Source organism: Muntiacus reevesi, chromosome 2, assembly GCF_963930625.1.
Source record: "Muntiacus reevesi chromosome 2, mMunRee1.1, whole genome shotgun sequence".
NCBI classification, from domain to species: Eukaryota; Metazoa; Chordata; class Mammalia; order Artiodactyla; family Cervidae; genus Muntiacus; species Muntiacus reevesi.
The window spans coordinates 72,750,840-72,772,890 of record NC_089250.1 but is presented as its reverse complement, the minus strand read 5'-3'; the positions used below and the strand labels follow the sequence as shown (position 1 = coordinate 72,772,890).

At 50.4% G+C, this 22,051-nt stretch overlaps 1 protein-coding gene across 1 annotated transcript in view; it reads left to right on the top strand.

The window, feature by feature from the left end:
* Positions 1-22,051, top strand: part of CDH22 (cadherin 22) — a 78,918-nt gene that overhangs the window by 19,154 nt on the left and 37,713 nt on the right. Inside the window, exons 3-4 of the mRNA XM_065919820.1 lie at positions 7,377-7,496; positions 18,246-18,413. Of these exons, the coding sequence (XP_065775892.1) occupies positions 7,377-7,496; positions 18,246-18,413 (288 nt within the window). The remainder of the gene's footprint in view (positions 1-7,376; positions 7,497-18,245; positions 18,414-22,051) is intronic.

Here is a 22,051-nt window from a genome sequence, read left to right as displayed (position 1 = left end):
ACTGCTGGGGATGTAAAGATAAGTAATTGAATTAAATCCACACATGTTTATTAGCACCCATTATATACAAGGCCTTCAGTGTACTCGGGTCTGTAGGGGTTGCAAAGATGAGTCACCCAACTAACCAAACATTTATTAGTACCTACTTTATATATATATATAGCCCAAATGGGATAGAAAAATAAGCAGTTTTAATTCAGTAAATACATAATAGTACCTACTATGTATGTGGTCCTTTGCTAGGTATGTGAAGATGCAAAGATAAGCAAGATACTGCCACTGTCCTCAAAGTGTTAGCAGATCAGTTTCATCTCTGGTGCCAGCTCTGGTCAACTGGTCGTAGGGCTGTGTTGAGAAGGTGTCTCAGGTCTCATTCAGGCTTAGCAGGAAAAAATGCCACAATCGATTAGTGATGTCTGCTGGAAGCAAAGGAAGGAGACTATGGAGGCACATATGCCGTAGGATTGGCATTGCTGGACCCTGAGATTAGGGCTCAACAGACTGTGGAAACGGACAGGGGCCCTGCCACAGCCGCTTTCCCGGTATTGCAGTCCCTCCGTGAGCAGCATCTATAATAGATGGAAAAAGACTCTTTTGTAGTAGAGTCTGCACTTCTCGGGACATCCACTAAATAACAGCTATCAGCCAACACTGTTTTCACAAAGCTATTTCCCTTTATTCTCACAATCCTGGGGGATAGGCAGGGCAGGTATTACTGTCCTCATTTTACCAATGAGGAGATAAATGTGGAGAGAGATAAAGTAACTTGCCTGAGGTTCCATAGTAAGAGCTGGAGCCAGAACTCGACCCAGAGCCTGGATCCAGAACCTAAGCTTCTTGCCTCAGTGGGCATGAGAAACAGCCACAACCATCTTTTTAGTGTGCACAGGACTTTACAGCTTACAAAGCACGTTCACACCCCTAATCCCACTTCATCCTCCCAGAAATTCTCTTGGGTTAAGTGTAGAAACCCTCATTTTACAGCTGAGGAAACTGAGGCCTGAGAAGGGAGGGGGAGATAAAACCGGGAGGACATACTGTCTGATTGCCAAGGCCCGCGCTTGAGAGGACGGTGGCAGAGAGAAGAGGAGGAAGGCAGGGGCAGTGTGCTTCCCAGAGGTCCTGTTTGGGGAGGGCAGGGAAGGCTGGGAGCCTCTGACTGTCCCACCTGCTGCTGGAGAGAGTGTGGCTCAACAGCCCTCAGGCCCAAGCCAGGAATCAATTGCTGGCCTCTGCAGAGACACCTTCTAAAGATGTTTTTAATTAAAGTCCAGGAAGATCTATATGTGCAATATCTCCTTGCCTAGCAACGGCACTGGCTCTCACCACTCAGGATGGGGAGAAAAGGGGCAGGAGGTTCCTGGTGGAGAGAGGTGGCAGAGAGGAGCACAGGCCCCAGCTTCACTTCATTCTCTGCCTTTTCCATCAACAAATCCCTCAGCAAACATGAGCAGCCCCTCTCTGCCAGGCCATGTGCCCACGTGTCAGTGAGTACAAAGGTGACAAATGTGGCATCCTACCCTCAAGGGTCTAGCACATAGTAGGTGCTCTGTATACCTTGGGTGACCGAATAGAACTGAATCATAAACCAAAAATATTTGCTTTCTGCAACTGGCCAAGGGATGCTACTGCAGAAACTTAGAATGTTGCTGCCCCGAATAAACGAGGTGACCAGACTACTCCACAGAGGATCCCACTTGAATGTGGAGAGGATGGAAGAGTCAATGGGACTCAATTAGGAACAAAAGAAGAATCCCCTTTCTCAGGGTGGTAGATGAGATCCACACACACACACACACTCAAGTGTTGCCTGCCTGGGTGAGTCCACGGTGATCTCTTTCTGTCCCCGTCTCTGTCTCTCTCTCTTTGTTGTATATGTATGTATATCTGCCTCTTTGGCCCTCATCTCTCTCTCTCTATTCTAATTTCTCCCCACATGCCTGGCTACCTCTGTTTCTGTCACTTCTCTCTGCCCATCTCTCTGCATCTCTGTTTCTTGTTTCTCAGTCTCTGACCCACTTTCTCACCGCATCTCTGTATGCCGCCTTCTCTGTCCCTTGTCTCTCGACCTGCTTCCTCCCCCTCTATCTTCTGACCCCGCTTCCATGCAACCACTTTCCTGCACCTCCTGTGTATCATTCGTCTACATTAGGCTGCCCTGACTGGGCAGCTGGAAGCGGAGTTGAGGCCCGTGCAGTGAACTGGCATTATAAGTGATGAGCAAAGAGGGAGTTGACAGGGGCGGGGGGTGGAGGTAAGAGGGGGAGTTTGAGAAGGGACTTGTTTCCTGTGTAATCTGAATGTTCCCAGGGACTCGACAAGTGGTTTTTAATTTTTAATAGAAAGCATTCCACGCAGTTCTAGCAGCAGCAGGGGGTGGGACTCATTTTTCAAAAATGTTTGAGAAGCTAAATGTGAGCCAAGGGTTTCCCCAGGCCCAGCAGGGCAGCAGAGGGAGGTAGGGAAGAAACAGGATGATAATAATTACTAACATCTTCATAATAATGACACTTGGTCACCTCGGTTGGGGACTCTGTTCTTTTCCAAAGCGTTTCGTCTCTTTCATCTCATCAAGGGGTCTCCCTCATCCAGGATACAGGAAGCATAAAGTGTTATCTCCATTTTACAGAAGGGGAACTGAGGTCCAGTCAGGTTGGGGTAGTTGTCCCATAGCCACGGACGGAGCTGGAATGACAATTTGTCTTCAACCCCTGACCTCCACTCCACCTGGCACCACCTTCTCCCTGAGGAGCTTGGGGTTCTGGGGCCCATGTTTGGGCCTCAGTTGGATTTCATAAACAGCAAGGGTTAAAGGGAGAAGAGAAAGTGTTCTGACCTGGGAGCCAGAGCATGGATTCTAGTTCTGGACCCAGGATAAACAATGTCAGAGCCACCCAGATAAACTAGAAATGAAGGGTGGGCAAGCCCCCGCCCTCCTGAATCTGGTGCCCAGGAGTCTCCCACTCAGGGGCAAAGACACAGCCCCAGAGATCTTCTGACCATGTAGACAGAAGAGAAAGGAATAAACTCTTATTGAGTGCTTACTAAATGCTTGGCTTTACCAGCCTCTTAAATCCATCATCTCTAACCCCCATAACATCTCTGAGAGGCAGAGTGTGACCCTCTAACTTATCGATGAGGAAAAAGGCCAAACAAGGGAAAGACTTGATTGAGGGCACAGAGTGAGGAAGTGGTGGGATTTGAACCCAGGACTCTCTGATGCCAAAGTCCCATGTCTCCATGAATTTGCAAGGGGCATCTCTTTGCAGGGGTGTCCAACTTCTCTTGCTGATTCGGTGGCTTGTGTCATCCTTGCTGCTTCCTTTTGGGTGTCAGTCTCAGTGCAGGCACAGTGAGTCCAGGAGGGTGACATGCTGGCTGCAGAGATGTGGGCTGGAATCTTCTCCTACCCTTTACTAATGACCTGGGGAAAGGCTCTGAGTCTCTCTGTGACTCTGTTTCTTCATCAGTTCAATCAGGGGTTGCATCTTGGGCATCAGTTCTCAGTCTGGAATGCACTTTAGAATCACTGTTGGAGCTTTTAAAATACCCTTACCTGTGCTCCACCCCCAAGGGAGTGCTATTAAATTAATCTGGGTTGGGGCTCAACATCAGTTCTATTTTAAAGCTCCTAAGAGATTCTAATGTGCAGCCAGGTTGAGAACCACTGGTTTCTGTGCTTTCCAAGGAGCAGCCTTTCCACATCCAACATTCTACATGGAGCTCTGGAGTTCTGAGACCCTGTTTACGCAAGAATCTTTTGGGCAATCCTTCCTACCACAGTCTGGAATTAGGCCCTTAACCTCAAATAGCAGAAGGGCTGGGGGCAGCACCACGGACAGCGAATGGCTCATTCTAGCCAATCCCAGTCCTGCTTCTGAAAGTCTGGGCTTGAACTAAATACCAGGGTGGGAGAATCCTGAATCCAGCTCCTCGCTCTCCTCCTGCTCTTCCTTTCTGTCCTTTCTTCGGCTCTTCTCTCACTTGCCTATCTACTACTTCTATTGATCCGCAACCTACTACCTTATAAGGCAAGATACGTGTGTGTTTTGACATCAGATCGACCTGGGTTTGAACCTTGCCTCTCCTATTTCCTTGCCGGATGAATTTAGCCAGGCACTGTCCCAGCTGTTGAGCAAGGAAATCTATTTGAGTTCTCACAATGGTCCTGAGTACCCCCATTTCACAGATGATGAAATTGAGACAAAAGGGGTTCTTTATTAAACTTCACTCAGCCTCCATTTCCTTACCTGCAAAGTAGAAATCTTAATAGAGCTTACTTCAAGACTCTATTATATGAATTCCATAAAATACTATACATAAAGGGCTTATTATAACATGTAGTGCAAGGTAGTTATTTAATAAACAACCTCTTATTATCATCGAAAACATTTATGTAATAATGGGGTTCATTATTATTCATTATTAATTTACATTGTCATCCTTCGCTGTGCATAACAGTTTCCTCATCTGTAAAATGGAAATGATGCAGGAGTATACTGAAGTTTGCTTGTATCAGCTCATGAGAGCCAAATATTGACTTTCAGGAGTTTCATAAGCCACTTGATATCACATTGGTAGTTTGAAATTGGCCATGGTGAGAGTATTTACACCGTAGAGATCAGCAAACACTACAAAGCAGGGCATTTATCCCCACCCCTCCGTCCCCCACAGCCAATGGTTAAACATTTGCCAGCATGTCACTGCATCTACCTCATCGAGTTGGCATGAGGACTGAAGGAGAGAAGAGCCGTGATGGTGCATTGTAAAATGCAATCTGCTAAACTTAGGGGGATGGTACAAAGTGGTCCTGCAGCATCCACAAGCCTGGCACCCATTTTTCTGCTGATTCTGGGGAGCTGCTGACTTGTGAAGGAGGTGGGAGGGAGTGTGGGGCCTGGGGAACCAGGGGTGAATCACTGACCCTTCACCATCCCCATGTGTCTGCATTAACTGTAATGGCTGCAATAAAGAACCACAGATTGGGGAAATGATTCCATCATCCCTGCGGGAGTCCCTGGGATACATCCAGGGAGAGAGAGAGAGAGAGCTCAGCCATGTCCCTGGGGACTCACTCAAGCCAGCATTGTGTCTCGCCCAGGGGGTGGGGGCAACATGCAGAGGAGAGTGCCGGGAGATCCTCTCTCCTAACAGTTACACAGCCACTGTTTATTGAGCGCCCACCATGAGCCTGATGCTGTATGAATCGTCTCTCATTTCAGTATGTCTGTGAGGGAGGCTTGATTGTGCCATTGTATACAGGCATGCAGTGCCTCCTGAGAAGACAACAACAACCTGCATTTACAGAGTTCTTAGCGTGGGCTAGGCGCTGTCCTTGGTACTGAACACGAAAATCTATTTGAATTCTGAACTCGATCCCGGGAGTCTGGTGGTACTGTCACCCTCATTTCACAAAGGAGGAAATTGAGGCAAAAGCGGGGCTCGTGACGGGCCCAAGGTCAAACTGCTAAGAAGTGGCAGAGTCACTGACTGTAATTCAGTACACCAGGCCACCATCCAGGGTCACCATGTGTGTCTGTGCTGACTCTGGCTTCCAGAGGACTTTGACCTTAGAGAGTCCTGGGTTCAAGTCTCACCACTTCATCATTCTGTGCCCCCATTCAGGTCTTTCCCCCTGTTTTCCCCACCTGTAATTTAGAGAGGTCCACTCTGCCTCTCAGAGATGCTATGAGAATTAGAGATAATGGATTTAAGTGGCTGGTGAAGCTAGGCATGCAGTGAGTGCTCAGTAGGGTCTATTACTCTCTCTTCTCCCTGTTTAAGAGGAGGGGCCTGGGATCATGCCCTGGCCCTGAAGAGAAGACCCTTGGTTACCTAGCATCAAGAGGGAGGGGGCTTGCCCAAACCTCTTCCTCCCAGCTTCTCCAGGCAACTCTGACATGGTTGATGTGGAGCTGGAGCCGCCAAAAGAGAGAGGCGCATTGCAGGGCCGGTTTAGGAGGCTGGGAGGGGGGGACACGGAGAGGGAAATGAGAAATGCAAAAGAGTGAAAAATAAATACATGTGTCTGTCTGGAATGATCGAGGGCCCCAGGCTGGAGGAGGGAGAAGCGGGCGGCAGTCTGGGCTCAGCAGAATTGCTGCAGTAGCACTTCCAGAGCCTCACTCATTAGCCAGGCAGTGAACTGGCCGTACCCCCCAGCATGCCACCTCGCTGGCCCAGAGAGCCCAGCCCACCAGAAGGGTTCTATCTGGAACCTTAGCAGGGCACCCAGAAGGGGGCATCTCCTTGAAGTGATGCCTGAGTCTCTTCCCCCTTGGGTCCCATCCTGAGCCTTCATGAATCCCTTTTGTGTCTTATCCCCTCCTCTCTGGAAAGGTTCCGATGGACCACTCAGCTTAGCCTGTCCCTCCATCCAACCCCTCCCCCACCCCTTCCATCATCCGCACCCTGTCCAGCCTCACGTCCCAAGCTCTGCTTTCGTCAAATTGAACATGATGTCAAATTAGAGCCATCTCTGGGACAGGCCGAGAGAGGCTCCCAGTTTAATGAGGCAGCGTCAAAAATCAATAACTTAATTGCCGCTGTTTGATGGACTTTTATCCAATTTATACTCTCCCCAGCAGCCTACGTGCAGAGCATGAAGAGAAGTGTGTGCGTTGGGGCTGGGGGGCTGTCTGGGCACCCGGGGGGAGGAGCAAGGAGGACACCAAGGACCACAGCCAACTACTTCCCAAAGCAAGAGCTGGGTGCTGCTGTTCTTCTGCCTGGGGGCCAAGAGACACTGGCTGCTGAGTCTCAGTAAACTTGGTTGTCCTTCTGCATTGACCTCCGCACACACCCCCTCCATGGTGGGGATGGGAGTATGGAGGATGGGAGGAAGAAGGCAGAATTTCCTTGAGAAGTCAGGACGGGCTGGGATGGGTAGAAAGACCCCTGCTTAGGGAGTAAAGTGCGTGGTTTCCAGTCTCAGCTCTAACTCTGACGGGAATGACCTTAACTGGTAAAATTAACCATTTCCACCACCACTGAGAGACGGCTCTGAGCCCATTCATTGTAGACTGGGAGTTTAAAATGTGTTCCATCATGAACAAGAACCAGGATTGTCCCCATTTTGCTGGTGAGGAAACTGAGATTCAGAGAGGCTCTCTTCTCTCGCCAGAGTCCTGCGGCTGGGAAAGGAGTTTTGAATCAAGATCTGGCTCCATGGTCCTGCTCATGCTGCTGGGAAGGCCCCCAGATCTGGAAGCGGGTTGGGGCTTAATGTGGACAAGGGGACTGTGAAGGGACTGACTTCAGTGACCTCCAGCCTCAGTCTCCTTTCCCAGCTTGTCGTGGGTGGGAGGTGGAGAGGAGGAGAGGAGGAGCACAGCGGCGCCAGCTGACCTCTGTCTCGCTTGGTCCCCCGGGCCCAGGCACATCGGTGATGCAGGTGATGGCCTCGGATGCGGATGACCCCACGTATGGCAGCAGCGCTCGACTGGTGTACAGCGTGCTGGATGGCGAGCATCACTTCACCGTGGACCCCAAGACCGGTGAGGGGCGGGGCCAGCCCAAAGGGGCGGGACCGAGGCGGGGCTGGAGGCGTGGCATAAGGGGCGGGACCAGAGAGGCGGGCGAACCTCCGCTCTCCGCCTTCCAACCAACAGGGCTGAGGTTGGGACAGGATAACGAAGCATCTCATCAGATCCAGGAGACCCCAGGTCTCGGAGAGGAAGGGCGGCCAGGCAGGAAGAGAGGACAAAGCAGGAGGGGGAAAAATGGAGTGGGGGGGCACCTGCAAGACTGGCACGAAAACCAAAAGCGGGAGGCAACCACTATAGGCCTCCTGAAAGGGCGTCAGAGATCTGAACTCAGTGGACCCCCCACCTTGGCCTGAGAACTAAACTGGAGCAGATGCATCCGCAGTCCGTATGAGTCGGCCATGGTCATAAGTGTAGCTGGGACCCTCAGGTAGTGGGGGGCGGCAGTGGGCCTGTGCAGGGCACATTTTTGGCAGTTGTGAAACCTCTGTTCAAGTGACAGTTGTTAAGGATCTGATGGGAAGACAGAAGCCAAGACCGTTAGGGAAGGTCTTGGCTTACTGCTTTCCCCACCACCAACAAGCAGTGGTGCAGCACACCTCCCCACTGTCCACCGCTTCACTCGCTCTGAGGCTAGAACCTGAGTACATCCCGTGGGGGATGTGCTCCGGTGGCTGGCCGGAGGTGCACGGAGGACAGAAGAAGGAGGCTCAGAGAGGTGAACTGGTTCACTCCAGGTCCCACAGCTGGCTGCGGCTGCCGATGCCAAGAGCAGTGCTCTCACTGGTCCTGGGACTGAAGAAGGCAGGGTTGGAGACATCAGACACCACCAAATGTTTATTGAAAGTCACCATGGGGCTCCTAGTCCAGTGGGGGCAGGGGGACAGGCGTCTGCATGGGCAATGAGGATGCCAGTTTCTCGGAGACAGTGGTAGCAATCCCCAAAGGATAAAGTGCTGGCCAGACCGAGATGCAGAGAAGGGCATTCCGGGCAGAGGGCATGGTACAGGCAAAACTGGGAGGAAGAGAACAGCCTGAGGCGTAAGGGGAATTGTAAACAACTCCGGACTGGGGAAGAGGCTTGTGGAGAGGTGACCTGGAGAGGCTGGCTGGGGCCTGGCTGCATCGCATGCAAGGCAAGCAAAGCGCTTGGACTTTATTCTAAGGGCAGTGGGGTGGGAGGGTGTTTGATAGATTTGAGATTGGGATATTGTATGTGTGTGAGTTTGTTTTGTTTAGGGGGAGGGTTCCAGTCTATAATCACATGCTCTTACATGTAATATCTGCATTACTTTTTCTCCTTGCAAAACTAATACATTTTAGAAAACATTCAAACATGAAAGAAATGTTTTTAAAAAGAGAGAAAGGAAGAGCAGTCTCACCCTCAGAAGTTGCAACCCCAAAGGGAGCCACGTGGTGTATATATCCTAGGAGACCTTGAACTCATTCACTTGAAAAATATTGTTTAAAAAAAATTTTTTTTAATAGATAATACATTTCAAGATTTAAAAAGTCCAAACTTGGGAGCTTCCCTGGTGACTCAGAGGTAAAGAATCTGCCTGCCAATGCAAGAGACACAGCTTTGATCCCTGGTCTGGGAAGATCCCACATGCCATGGAGCAACTAAGCCCATGCACCACAACCCACAACTACTGAGCCCATGAGCCTAGAGCCCATGCTCTGCAACAAGAGAAGCCACGGCAATGAGAACCCCACATCCCACTAGAGAGTAGCCCCCACTTACCACAACTAGAGAAAGCCCACACACAGCAATGAAGACCCAGCACAGCTCCAAAAGATGTCCAAATTTGTATTTAATGGAAATTTTTCACCCCTTCTAGTCTCCCAGATACCTGGTCTGTATCCACAAAGCAACCAATGTAATTTTCTTGTGTATCTTTCCAGAGCTATTCTTTGCATGTACAAGAAAGTAGGTACATGTATTTGTTTGTTTGCTTGTTTTTTACACAAATGGTAGCTATAAACACACACTATACACACTGCTTGCCTTTTTCGCTTAACAATACATCTTGCAGATTATCCCGTATCAGCACATAAAGAGCTTCCTCATTCTTTTATTTAACAGCTGTTGTGGATACACTGAAATTTATTTCACCAGTCCCCTCTTGATGGACACTTACGCTGTTTCCAATCTTTTTCTACAACGAACAGTGCTACAGTGAATAACCTCATACATATATCATTTTGTGCTTGTGTGAGTGTATCTGCAGGATAATTTTCGGGAAGTGGAAAAGCTGGGTCAAAGAGCATGTGCGTTTGGAATCAGGATAGATAATGCCGAAATGTACCAGATTAGAGCCGCCTAGGAGAGAGCCTATTCCCCTCCCCCTCGCCAACCCTGTGGGTTCATTGATGACTTTAAAGCAGGAAAGTGACATGCTCAGGTTTTCATTTTAACAAGATCCCTCGGGCTGCCCCTGTATAGCATGGCTCAGAAGCAAGCACTGAATTCAGGGACACCCAGGAGCCTGGGGTGCCAGCAGAGAGCCCCGAAGGACAGAAGTCAAAGCCTGCACCCTTTCTTGGTGCCCACCCAGACTCCTTAACTTGCTTCATCTTGTTGGGGGCCAGAGATGATACGGGATTGCTAAGGAAGATTCGTTGAGATGCTGAGGGAGAATGAGGGGTGACAGTGAGATCCTGCAAAGGGCAAACCTTGAAGACCTGGGTGAAGGTACAAGACTAGATTAAGGAAGGGATCTGCGGTTTCCTAACATCAGAACCTGGGATGGAAAGGGGCACCATCTACAAAAACAGAAGGATGAGGTTGGCTTAAGAAAACTGTCAAGCGGCAGAGAAATTACTGAGTATGCTTCAGGATCTGGTGCAGAGCTATTTAATTTGATTTTAACTCTGTTGGCTTTTAGATGACAGGAGGGAAGAATCATCTAGAATGGGCCATCTGAAATATGGGTGTAAAGCTCCAAGAATGCTTGGGACTCTGAGCTTTGACTTCCCCGTGTGCACAAGAGAGATAATAATACTCATCTCCTGTGATTGCTGGGAGGGTCCAGTAGGAGAATTCATTCATTCATTCACCAACTCTTTATTGAATGCCTGTACATGTCCTGCTGTCTCCAGGCCCTGGGAATGCAGCAACAGACAAACCCAAGACCCTATCCTTACAGAGCTTTTAGGTAGAAAATACAGAAAACAAGCACATAAACATGTAACGTAATATTGAGTAGCAGTGAGTGCTAGGAAGACACCTAAGCAGGATAAGACAGTAGACTGAGATGAAGAAATCAGGACAGACCTTTCTGGGGAGGTAACATTGGGGCTGAGCCCTGAATGAAAGTGAGGGGGTCGGCCACCCAGTATCTAGGACAGAAGAGGCAGGCCAGGGAACAGTGAAGGTGTGATGGGCTCAGTGCAATCCCTGGGGATGATGGTGCCTTCAGCCTGAGAGTTCATCAGCTTTAAGATGGGGAGAAAAAGACAGGACAGAGAAATAAGGGCAGGGCCAGGACCGAGTCTGGCAGGTGACATGGGTGGGCAGATGAAGCATCAGACTCCAAGAGAGTGAGGAGGATGGCCAGGTTCTAAGAAAGAGCATCCCCCGCTGCAGAGTTGGGAGGAAGGTGGCAAGTAGGAGGCCGTGGAGCCTGGGAGGGCAGAAACGGTTCCCAAGAAGCTCGAAAGTGGGCACTGGGCAAGGCAAGCAGAGAAACACAAACGGGGTCCTTGTTTTCAGGATCCTTCAACTTCCACAGCCTGAAAGGGTCTTTGTGGAGGTGTTGCCCAGGAAGGACTCGATGTTTCCTCCCCGAGCCTTCGGCCCCACGGTAGGAGCCGCCCCAGTGCCATTTCCAGCCCCAGCTCCATTTCCCCAGCCAGGAATATGCCGCTGATGCGGGTCTATATTTAGCAGCTGCTGCGAGGTACAGTCTGTTCTGGCTGTGCAGATAGCAGGGAGCAGAGCCGGAACGGGGCCTGAGAGGAAGGTGTGAGAAGGGAGGAGGCGGGGCGCCACGAGCCCGTGCCAGAGGAGGAATTAGCGTGTGTGTTTTAAAGGCCAGGCCTGCCAGCAGACCCCCCGCTGGGAAAACAAGGATGGCATTTGCGGGGCTAATGAGGCGTCACTTGGGCTCCTGGGCCCCTTCTGCAGCATTTGGAGGGGACGGCGGGAGCGGGGAGGACAACAGCTGGAACTGGGGGCATCGGGTGAGGACAAGGCTGTGGGGAGCCAGGGCCAGGTTCTCATTGCCAGCCCCCGCCCAGCCACCATCCCAGCAAGAACAGAAAGCCTCTGGTTCTCAGAGACTTCAAGATCTCTGCTGAACATTCTCAGCTGAGCCAGAATCGTTGGCTTCCCGAAGAGGGAATGAAACTCACCCTTGTAAGTGCCAGATCCCGGGGGTCTGGATTATGCACTGGATCTGGTTTCTGCCTTCATGGGCTTTTGTTCCACCTGAGAAGTCAGATAGACAGACAACTATCCAGGCTGGGAGAGGCAGACAGAGGGTCTATGGTTGTAGGTCCATAAGTCAGAACGTTTATCGAACACCTACTATGTGCTGGACTGTATAGATAGGATGACGAGCAAGACAATGTGGATCTCTGCCCTTGTGGAACTGATTTATGGGGTCCACAACCCAGGACTTTAGGAGAGGGAATCCTCAAGGCATCTCCAAAATGTGGGACCTGCTACTGAAGCTTTGCCTCATTTAACCCACGTAAGAGCCCTTTCCACTGAGTAGTCCCATTTTACAGAATCGGAAACTGAGGCTCAGAGAGAGTTAAGAACTTGCCCAAGGTCAGGTAACATATAAGTGGTGGAAAGAGGGCTTGAACCCATATCTATCTGACTCTAAAGTCCCTCATTTTTGTGCTACTTCTTATCTGACTCTGTGTAGCCCTGGCACATGGTAGCCCCTCAGTAAGGCCCTGATAAATGAGTCAGTGAATGAATTTTCAGAGTCAGATGTTTGCTTTTTAAAAACTAATTTTATTTCTTCATTTATTTTTGGCTGTGCTGGGTCTTCCTTGCTGTGCGGGCTTTTCTCCAGTTGCGGAGAGTGGGGGCTCCTCTCACTGTGGTGTGCGGGCTTCTCACTGCAGTGGTTTCTCTTGGAGCACGGACTCTAGGGCACACAGGCTCAGTCGTTGTGGCTCACGGGCTTAGTTGCTTCTCGGCCTGTGGGATCTTTGCAGACCAGGGATTGAACCCGTGTCTCCTTAGCAGGCAGATTCTTCACCACTAAGCCACCAAGGAAACCCAGAGCCAGATGGTTTAAGAGCTGATTTGAGAATTTTCCCTCAGACTCTCAGGTGGACACCAGCCTCCAGGACGCTTCTCCCAGCATCGGGGGTAGAATGGGGCATGGAATAGAGCAGATGGCAAAATATGCCATCAAGTCCTCCCATCCCTGAATTGGTCTCCTAGAAAAGTGACTTCAGCTCTTCCCATCGAGTGGGGGAGGAGGGGTCTATTTCCCTGCCCCTTGAATCTGGGCTGCCGCCTTACGACTTGCCTTGGCCAGTGGAATGTAGCAGAAGTGATATTCTGCAGATTCCCAGATTAGGTCTTAAGAGACCTTGCAGCTTTCATGCTTCTCTCCTGGAACATGGTCCTGAGATCACGGTTTAAGGAAGCCAGCCCAGCCCATGGGAGGATGAGAGAAGGCCTGGTAAACAGCCAGGATCAACCGCCCAGCATGTATCAATGCATGAGGCCATCTTGGACCTTCCAGCCAGATGGCCCTCCCGTGAAACGCAGCTATAGGAGTGAGCCCAGAAGAGGAACGGGTTGGGTTTTTTCGATTTCTCTGTTAGCTATCTACCGCTGTGTGACAAACTGTCCCCAAACACGGTGGCTTAAAACAGCAACAATTTATTATTTGTCACGATTCTGTGGGTTGGCTGGGCAGTTCTTTTGCTGGGGTCACTCACATAGCAACAGTCAGCTGGCAGGTCAGCTAGGACAGCTGTGGCCTTTCATCTTGGATTTCTTCATGGCGCAGTGGTCTCGGGGTCCCAAGGAGACAAGCCCTGGCACACAAGTTTTATCAAGTTTCTCTGCTTCTGTCGCACTTACTGATGTCCCATTGGCCGAAGCCAGTCCCACGGCCCAGGCTGGAGTCAGTGTGGGAGGGGCTGACCCAAGGCGTGAATCCCCGCAGGCGTGGTTCATCGGGAGCTATCACCATAGCAACCTGTCATTGAGTGTGGCCCTGGGGGCAGGGTCCAGAGGCAGCACCTCCTCATTGTCCAGAGAGGGCACCTGCTCACACACTCAGCACGGCTTCTTGACCTGTTTCTAGGGGTGAAGACTTAAGTGTCCCCAGTTCCTCTGGGGTCAGAACTGACACGGACAGCAAGGAGGCCAGTCACACAAGCGTGGCACCTCACCCACAGGCATAGATCTCAGTCAGACCCCTGCTCCCAGACCCACTCAGAGCCAGGGTCACTGACGTTTTGGTCCATAAGCTCATCCATGCACAGTGGCCCCATCACCAGACTCCACATCAGTGACAGCCTAGACGTAAATGACAAAGCTCAGCCCATAGATTTCCCTGGTGGCTCACACGGTAAAGCATCTGCCTACAATGTGGGAGACCTGGGTTCAATTCCTGGGTCGGGAAGATCTCCTGGAGAAGGAAATGGCAACCCACTCCAGTATTCTTTTTTTTTTTTTAATTGGAGGCTAATTACTTTACAATATTGTGGTGGTTTTTGCTGTACATTCATATGAATCAGCCACGGGCACACATGTGTTCCCCATCCTGACCCTCCCTCCCCCCTCCCTCCCCCTCTTATCCCTCAGAGTCATCCCAGTGCACCAGCCCTGAGTACTCTGTCTCATGCATTGAATCTGGACTGGCGATCTAGTTCAGATATGATAATATACATGTTTCAGTGCTATTCTCTTAAATCATCCCACCCTCGCCTTCTCCCACAGAGTCCAAAAGCCTGTTCTTTACATCTGTGTCTCTTTTGCCGTCTCACATATAGGGTCATCGTTACCATCTTTCTAAATTCCATATATATGTGTTAATATACCGTATTGGTGTTTTTCTTTCTGACTTACTTCACTCTGTATAACAGGCTCCAGTTTCATCCATCTCATTAGAACTGATTAAAATGCATTCTTTTTAATGGCTGAGTAATATTCCATGGTGTATATGTACCACAGCTTTCTTATCCATTCGTCTGCTGATGGGCATCTAGATTGCTTCCATGTCCTGGCTATTGTAAACAGTGCTGTGATGAATACTGGGGTACACGTGTCTCTTTCAGTTCTGGTTTCCTCCGTGTGTATGCCCAGCAGTGGGATTGCTGGGTCATGTGGCAGTTCTATTTCCAGTTTTTTAAGGAATCTCCACACTGTTCTCCATAGCGGCTGTACTAGTTTGCATTCCCACCAACAGTGTAAGAGGGTTCCCTTTTCTCCACACCCTCTCCAGCATTTATTGTTTGTAGACTTTGATAGCAGCCATTCTGACCAGTGTGAGATGGTACCTCATTCTGGTTTTGATTTGCATTTCTCTGATAATGACACTCCCGTATTCTTGCCTGGAAAATCCCATGGATGGAGGAGCCTGGTGGGCTACAGTCCATGGGGTCGCAAAGGGTCGGACACAACTGAGCGACTTCACTTTCACTTTTTCTTTAGCTCACTGTAAGTGCTTGACTGGCCCGCCCCCCCAGCCCGCCTCTCTGCCCCCCACCACGTCTCTGGCCCGTGGTCATGCCCCTGTCGGTCCATCTGTCTGCGCTCTCCTTTCCGCTCTCCCACCTTCTTTCTCCATCCCTCCCTGTCCGTCTGCCTCTCTGGCGTCCCTGAGGAGGTCTGTCCACGCTGCCCTTGCTGTCCTTGGCCTTGCTTTCTCCTTTCTTTTGCTTTCTCTCCAGGCCTCTGTCTCTCCGTGGGTCTCCCTTTCCTTCTCCTCCCCTCCTTCCCCTTCTTCTGTGCCTCTGCATACGTGGCGCTCTCCGTCTCTTTCCGCTCTGACCTCTCAGATTCCTCTCTGTCTCTCTCTCCTTCCCTCTCGGCCACCTCCATCCTCCCCCCTCTCTTCTCTCTTCCCTTCCCGCTCTTTTCCTCCTTCAGCCCCTCAGGGTAGAGGACACACAAGGCCACCTTCCCAGTACAGCCCCTGCTATCCCAGCCTCGGGTCCTGCCCGAGTCCCCAGAAGGGATTCCTCTGACAGTCCCAGTGTTGAGGTCCAGCCCCGGGGAGATGGGCAAGGAGCCCAGTGCGTGACTGGAGCATGACTGGAAGCATGGCTTTCCTGATTAGGACGGAGAACCGCATAAGCAGCATCAGTCTATCAGAGGCTTGCGCTCTCCCCTTGTACCTGAGGCTGGGTGGGGCAGGGGATACCAGGCTGGCTGGGCAGGGGCCCTCCATCCTTACTGAGGTCCAGCAGAGCCATCCACAGCATGGGCTCCAGCCCCAGAGAGCCTGCTGGAATCCTCACTGTGTGCTTTCTACATGTGCGACCTAGGGCCAGTACTTAACCTGTCTGTGCCTCCATGTCCTCATCTGTAAACTGGGTATAATCACAGCACCGTCCTCATAAGGCTGTGGAGAAATTTAAATGAGGCAGTTCCCTAAAGGTGCTCAGAACCACAGCAAGCACAGGGTAAATGCACATCCATGTCAGTTATTGTTGTTACTGTCACATGCAATTCTCATGAGATGAAACTCTACCCCAGTGCTTCTCAACCAATTTTGCCCCCCAGGGACCATTTGCCAATGTCTGGAACTGTAGCTGGGAGGGGGAGGGTGCTGCTACCAGCCTCTCGTGGGAGGAATTATCCTGCCCGGGATGTCCACGGTGCCAGTTGGGGAAATCCTGCTCTTTGGGGAAGTATGTGATGGTCCCATTTTATAAATGAGGGAACTGAGGTCCAGAAGGGTGAGGGGTTTTGCTCAAGATCACCTGGTCAACAAATGGCAGATCTGGGATTTATCCTAAGTTCGTCTGCTTCCGAATCTCTCCTGCCCTTGGAAAGATCAGTCCAGGCCAAGGAGGAATCAGGAGGGAGCTTATTGAGGAGTCTTGAAGGTCACTGATAGAGGGTCTCTATGACCCCTGATTAGACAGACTGCACTTTCCGTATCTCCATGGGATCCCACAGAAGCAGGCCAACCCCCTAGATGCACCACCTCTGGCTCCCCCAGTTACACACACACACACACACACACTATAGCCTCTTCTCCCGTTCCTTTGCCTTTATTGGAGTCTAGGGACTGTCTGGGGCCATCAGGAGGGAGAGGCTGGGTTTTATGGGGCGCATCGTGGGGCTGCTGGTGCGTGACTCCACCTGGCGCTCAGGCCCTGGGCACCAGCTGCCACCACCTGCCGCTCACAGGTTGAAGTGGGTCAGGAGTGGGGGGGCTCTGACTGGTGCCTCAGCTCCCCCCTCCCTCTTGATCTCCCACCATATAAGCGTGTGTGCAGGGAGACCAGAAGTCCAGCCTTCCCCTGCTCAGAATTCATCTCATAGCCACCCTTTCCTGTTGCCCCTCTGCCTGCTTCCATTAACAGTTTGAAAGATTGTCTGATCAGCAATTAGCTGATGCCTGGACAGAGAATCTAGGGCCGGGCCCTGGAGGAAGGGGCTGGGGTCCCCAGGGCTGGGGGATGACTTAATCGTGGAGGGTATATGTGTGTGTGTGAGAGTAAGTGTGTGCTAGTAGCTATGTGTGTGCCTGTGCGTGTGACCTCATAGGTGTTACCTGTGTATTAATGTATTAATGTGTTAATAGCACATTTAAGTGTGTGAGACATATCAGTGTTTATGTGCGGGTGAGTGTGACTCCATCGTGAGTATGTTTGAGGGTGACTGTCAGGCCAGTTCACTCAGTTAAACGTTCACCAAGCTGCTACGCTGGGACTGGCTCTCGGCTGAGTGACACGGACCCAGAGATGAATCAGACAGAGGCCAGGCTCACCCAGAAAATGTCAGGATTCCCCCTCACATGGGGAAACTGAGACCCCGAAAGTGGGATCGGAGGCTCAAGGGGGGTCACACAGTGCCTGATTCTAGGCCCTATGCCTCTTTCTAGTAAACTAAATAGTCCATATTCTATTGCTTTTGTGTTGCCTGTGAGTGTGTGAATGTGCATGTATGTGTGTGAGTGTGTGGATGTATGTTAATATGTCTGTATATAATGTGTGTGTTTATGTGTACAAGTGGGTGGGAGGGTGTGTGTTTTAAAGTATACGTGCATGTATCTGGGCTTCCCCAGTGGCTCAGCGGTAAAGAATCCGCCTACAATGCAGAAGACGTGGGTTTGATCCCTGGTCTAGGAAGATCCCCTGGAGAAGTAAATGGCAACCCACTCCAGTGTTTTGGCCTGGAAAACCCCATGGACAGAAGAACCTGGTGGGCTACAGTCCAGGGGTCACAAAGAGTTAGACATGAACTGAGCTACTGAAGACACACGCATGTGTGAATCTGATGTGTGTGAGACAGCAGTGTGTGTGTGAGGATATGTGTGTGTGGAGTGCTGAGTGTGAGTTGTCTGTGAGCCTGTCTGTATAAGTGTGTGTGTGTGCGTGTGTGTGCATGCATGTGTGTGTGTATGCGTGCATGCGTGTGCACACGTGTGTGCACGTGTGTGTATATGCTGAGCCCCACACCTGCATGGTGGTCGTATCAGTGTCTTCTGCATCAGTGATTCCCCTCCTGAACTTGAATGAGCCTGGCCTCTTCTTGGGGAGGGGTCTCTGTATCGGTTGGCAGCTGGCAAGGGGCATCCCTGGCCTCAAACCCCCCACCCACAGGTGTGATCCGGACGGCTGTGCCCGACCTTGACCGCGAGAGCCAGGAGCGCTATGAGGTGGTGATCCAGGCCACAGACATGGCGGGCCAGCTGGGCGGCCTCTCCGGCTCCACGACCGTCACCATCGTGGTCACTGATGTCAACGACAACCCGCCCCGCTTCCCGCAGAGTGAGTGAGGCCTTCCCGGAGGGAGGAGTGCATCTGTGTGTCTGTCTGGTCATCCCTCCCAGCCACCCTCTGACCCCAAGTTGCCCCGCAGCCTTCTCGCCATAGAGGGACTCCCCGATCTGTCCATCTGTCTATCTGTCCAAGTCACCCACTAGCCCCCTCCCCCCTCCAATCTTGCCTTTTGCAGGAGACAGCCCCAAAGTTGTCTGACTTTCCACACATCCTGTAACACACCCTGCAGCTTGCTTCTGGTCAAGAGTGAGCCCCGTCTGTCCACCCACCCCAGCTGGTCCTTGCACACACCCCTGTCACACTTATTATGTGTGATCTGCTACTGACCCAAGCTTAAAAGGTACGCTGGGGATGGAGGGACAGACACAGGGGTCCTTTAGACATGCAGACAGAGGCTGCAGCCATGCCCAGGGGCACCTATCATTTTTCATAGAAATGCTAGGATCTGGAGAGACAGGTCTTTCCCTTCTCCTCTGAGCCTGCAGGACTCTGCTTCTAAACTGGGGGAGAGTGCTTTCCACTCTCCGCCTCCCCAGGCACAACAGAGTGGGGGTGACTTCTCTGGCCCAGTCCCCCACCTCCCGTCAGCCCAGCCAGCCCCTCTGTCCCAGCTTCAGACGGGAAAGCTGTGCCCAGGAAGCCGACGAAGCTGGCAGAGACTAAATGCCGTGGGCAGCTGGGCTGATTCCTATCAGGCGAGTCATTACTTGAGGTCTGCTGCTCTCACATTAGGCCCTGCCACAGGGGACTGACCCCCGAGAGATAAGGGAATCCAATCCCTTAGCTGAGAGCACAGCGCAGCCTAAGCGCCTCAGTCCAGACGCAGAGCGGGTGGGCAGAGCCCGCCAGCCAGCTCCCCGTCTTTGCTGTTGCCGGGGGAACCGGTCCAGCAGCCGCCCTCAGCCACTCCCCCAGCCCAGCCCCACTCACTTGATGGGGAAGCTTCAAAGCCCCTGTGAAGGGCGGGGGGCACCCAGTTTCCTGTGTGCGAGCCCTGAGCTGGAAGGGGTGGGGCAGCAGAGGGGCCAGGGCCCCTGGAAGACTTGTGTTTATTCATTCATGTATTCTTTCTTTTTTTTTTTTAACCTTTTCATTTTATGTTGGAGTATAGCCAATTAACAATGTTGTGATAGTTTCAGGCAGACAGCAAAGGAACTCAGCCATACATACACGTGTATCCATTCTCCCCCCAACTCCCCTCCCATCCAGGCTGCCACATAACATTGAGTAGAGTTCCCTGTGCTGGACAGTAGGACCCTGTTGGTCATCCATTTTTAATATAGCCGTGTTGCTCATCTGTTTTTTCTTTATTTCTTTATTGGGAAATACAGCACAGAGACAGAAATGCATAAAATATAAATGTCCAGTTCAACACATAATTACAAAACAAACATTCTTGTAACCACCGACCAGGACCCAGAAGCTGCCACAAGTCCTTTCTTGATCATAACTTCTCCCCCTCCCTCTTCCTCCAGAGTTAACCACCGCCCACTTTCATGATCATCATCTCCTTGCTTTCCTTTTTCTTTTTTATTGAAGTATAGTTGGTGAATAATAGGGGCTTCCATGGTGGCTCAGATGGTAAAGAATCTGCCTGCAATGCAGGAGACCCGAATTCAGTCCCTGGGTGGGGAAGATCCCCTGGAGAAGGGAATGGCAACCCACTCCAGTATCCTTGCCTGGAGAATTCCATGGACAGAGGAGCCTGGCGGGCTACTGTGCATGGGATCACAAAGAGTTGGACACGACTGAGCGACTAACACTTTCACTTTCTTTGATGTATAATATTATGTAAATTATAGGTGTACAATACAGTGATTCATAATTTTTAAAGGTTTACTCCATTTATAGTTATAACTAATTATAAATTAGTTGCTATATTCCCTGTGTTGTACAATATATTCTTGTAGTTTATTTTAAACCTAATAATTTGTACCTCTCAATCTCCTCCTCCTATATTGCCCCTGCCCGCTTCCCTCTTCCCGCTGGCAACCATTAATTTGTTCTCTGTATCTGTGAATCTGTTTCCTTTTTTTATACTCTTTAGATTATATATATAAGTGATACCATACAGTATATGTCTTTCTTTGTCTGACTTATTTCACTTAGCATAATGCCCTCCAAGTCCATCCATCTTGCTGCAAGTGGTGAAATTTCGCTTTTTTATGGCTAAGTAGTATTTCATTATGTATAAATACGCATGTATATCACATCTTCTTTATCCAGTCCTTTAGGATTGTTCACCCATGTAGGCATCACCTAACATTATATTTTAATTTTATAAGTTTTTTAACCTTATCTAAATGGAAACTCACAATACAAATGATTCATCTTGCTTTTTTATCTCCCCAAATTATGTTTGTGAAATCACATGTTATTGCATCTAGCTAGAATTTATTCATTTTCAGTGCTGTATAGTATTCCATGACTTATCTATTCTCCTGCCAATGGACATTTGGGTTGTTTCCGGTCTGAGGTTATTATCGAGGACACCACTTTGAATATGGTTGTATGTGTCCTACTGCTGTTTTGTATGCAATTTCATTAGTCTACAGAGGAGCAGAATAAACTCATCTTCAACTTTACTAAATAAAGCCAAATTGTTTTCCCCCATGAAGAAATGCATGTGTCCATCATACCATATCCTTACTGATACTTGGTATTGTCAGATCTTTCATCTAGTGAGTGTATACTAGTATACACTCTAGTATACAATCTAGTGAGTGTATACTAGTAACTCATGCTGCTTTTCATTCATTCACTCACTAGTCACTCAAACATTCCATTTATGTGACAGCCTGGTGTTCTGCCAGACACCATGAATGCCTGATGAATAAGAGATGTGGTCCCTGCCTTGCAGGAGCTCACAGCCCAGAGGGAGGGAGGGAAAAGAGAGAGGGAGGGGGAATAAACAGAAAATAATAGCGAGATGCAGTAATCCTTACAATAGAATAAGCTTGGGGGCCCTGGACACACAGGATCAGAGCCTGGAGGTCTGGGAACCTTCCCGTTACGGGAGGTAATAGTCAGTGAGACTAAAAAGGAGGGGAAACAGGGGAAGTGAAGGTAGAGAGAATAGAGAGGAAATATCTAGAGGTGGGACAGAGCAAGTCATCGTGAAGGAATTCCAAGAACTTCAGCCAGGCTAAGGCTCATGTTGAGGTGGGGAGTTGGAGACATGAGGCTGCAGAAGTCAGCAGTGGCCAAGGGGCTTGTACAACTTCACCCCAAGTGCAGTGGGGAGCTATGGCAAAGAGTGGGGGTTGGCATGGTCAGCTTGTGTTAGGAGTCCCCCTGAGACTCTTATGTGAGAGTCAATCAGAGACAGCCACACCACACAAGGGTATCCAGACCCGTGGGGGCTTCAGGAGAGACACATCCCCAGTGCCACAGCCCCTGCTTCCCCTGGCGGGCCCATCACTTAGCAAATCACCCTCACCTTCCTCTCCACTCTGGGAGGAGAGCAGGGAGCCATGTGAGTTCTACTTGACCATCGCTCCTTCTGGTTTCCCCTCCGCTTCCCCACTCGGGTAACAGTGGTCATCTTGCTATTCTTCAGACATGCCAGGCATTGCACCCACCTCAGGGCCTTTGCACCTGCTGTTCCCTCTGTTTTTCCCAAATAT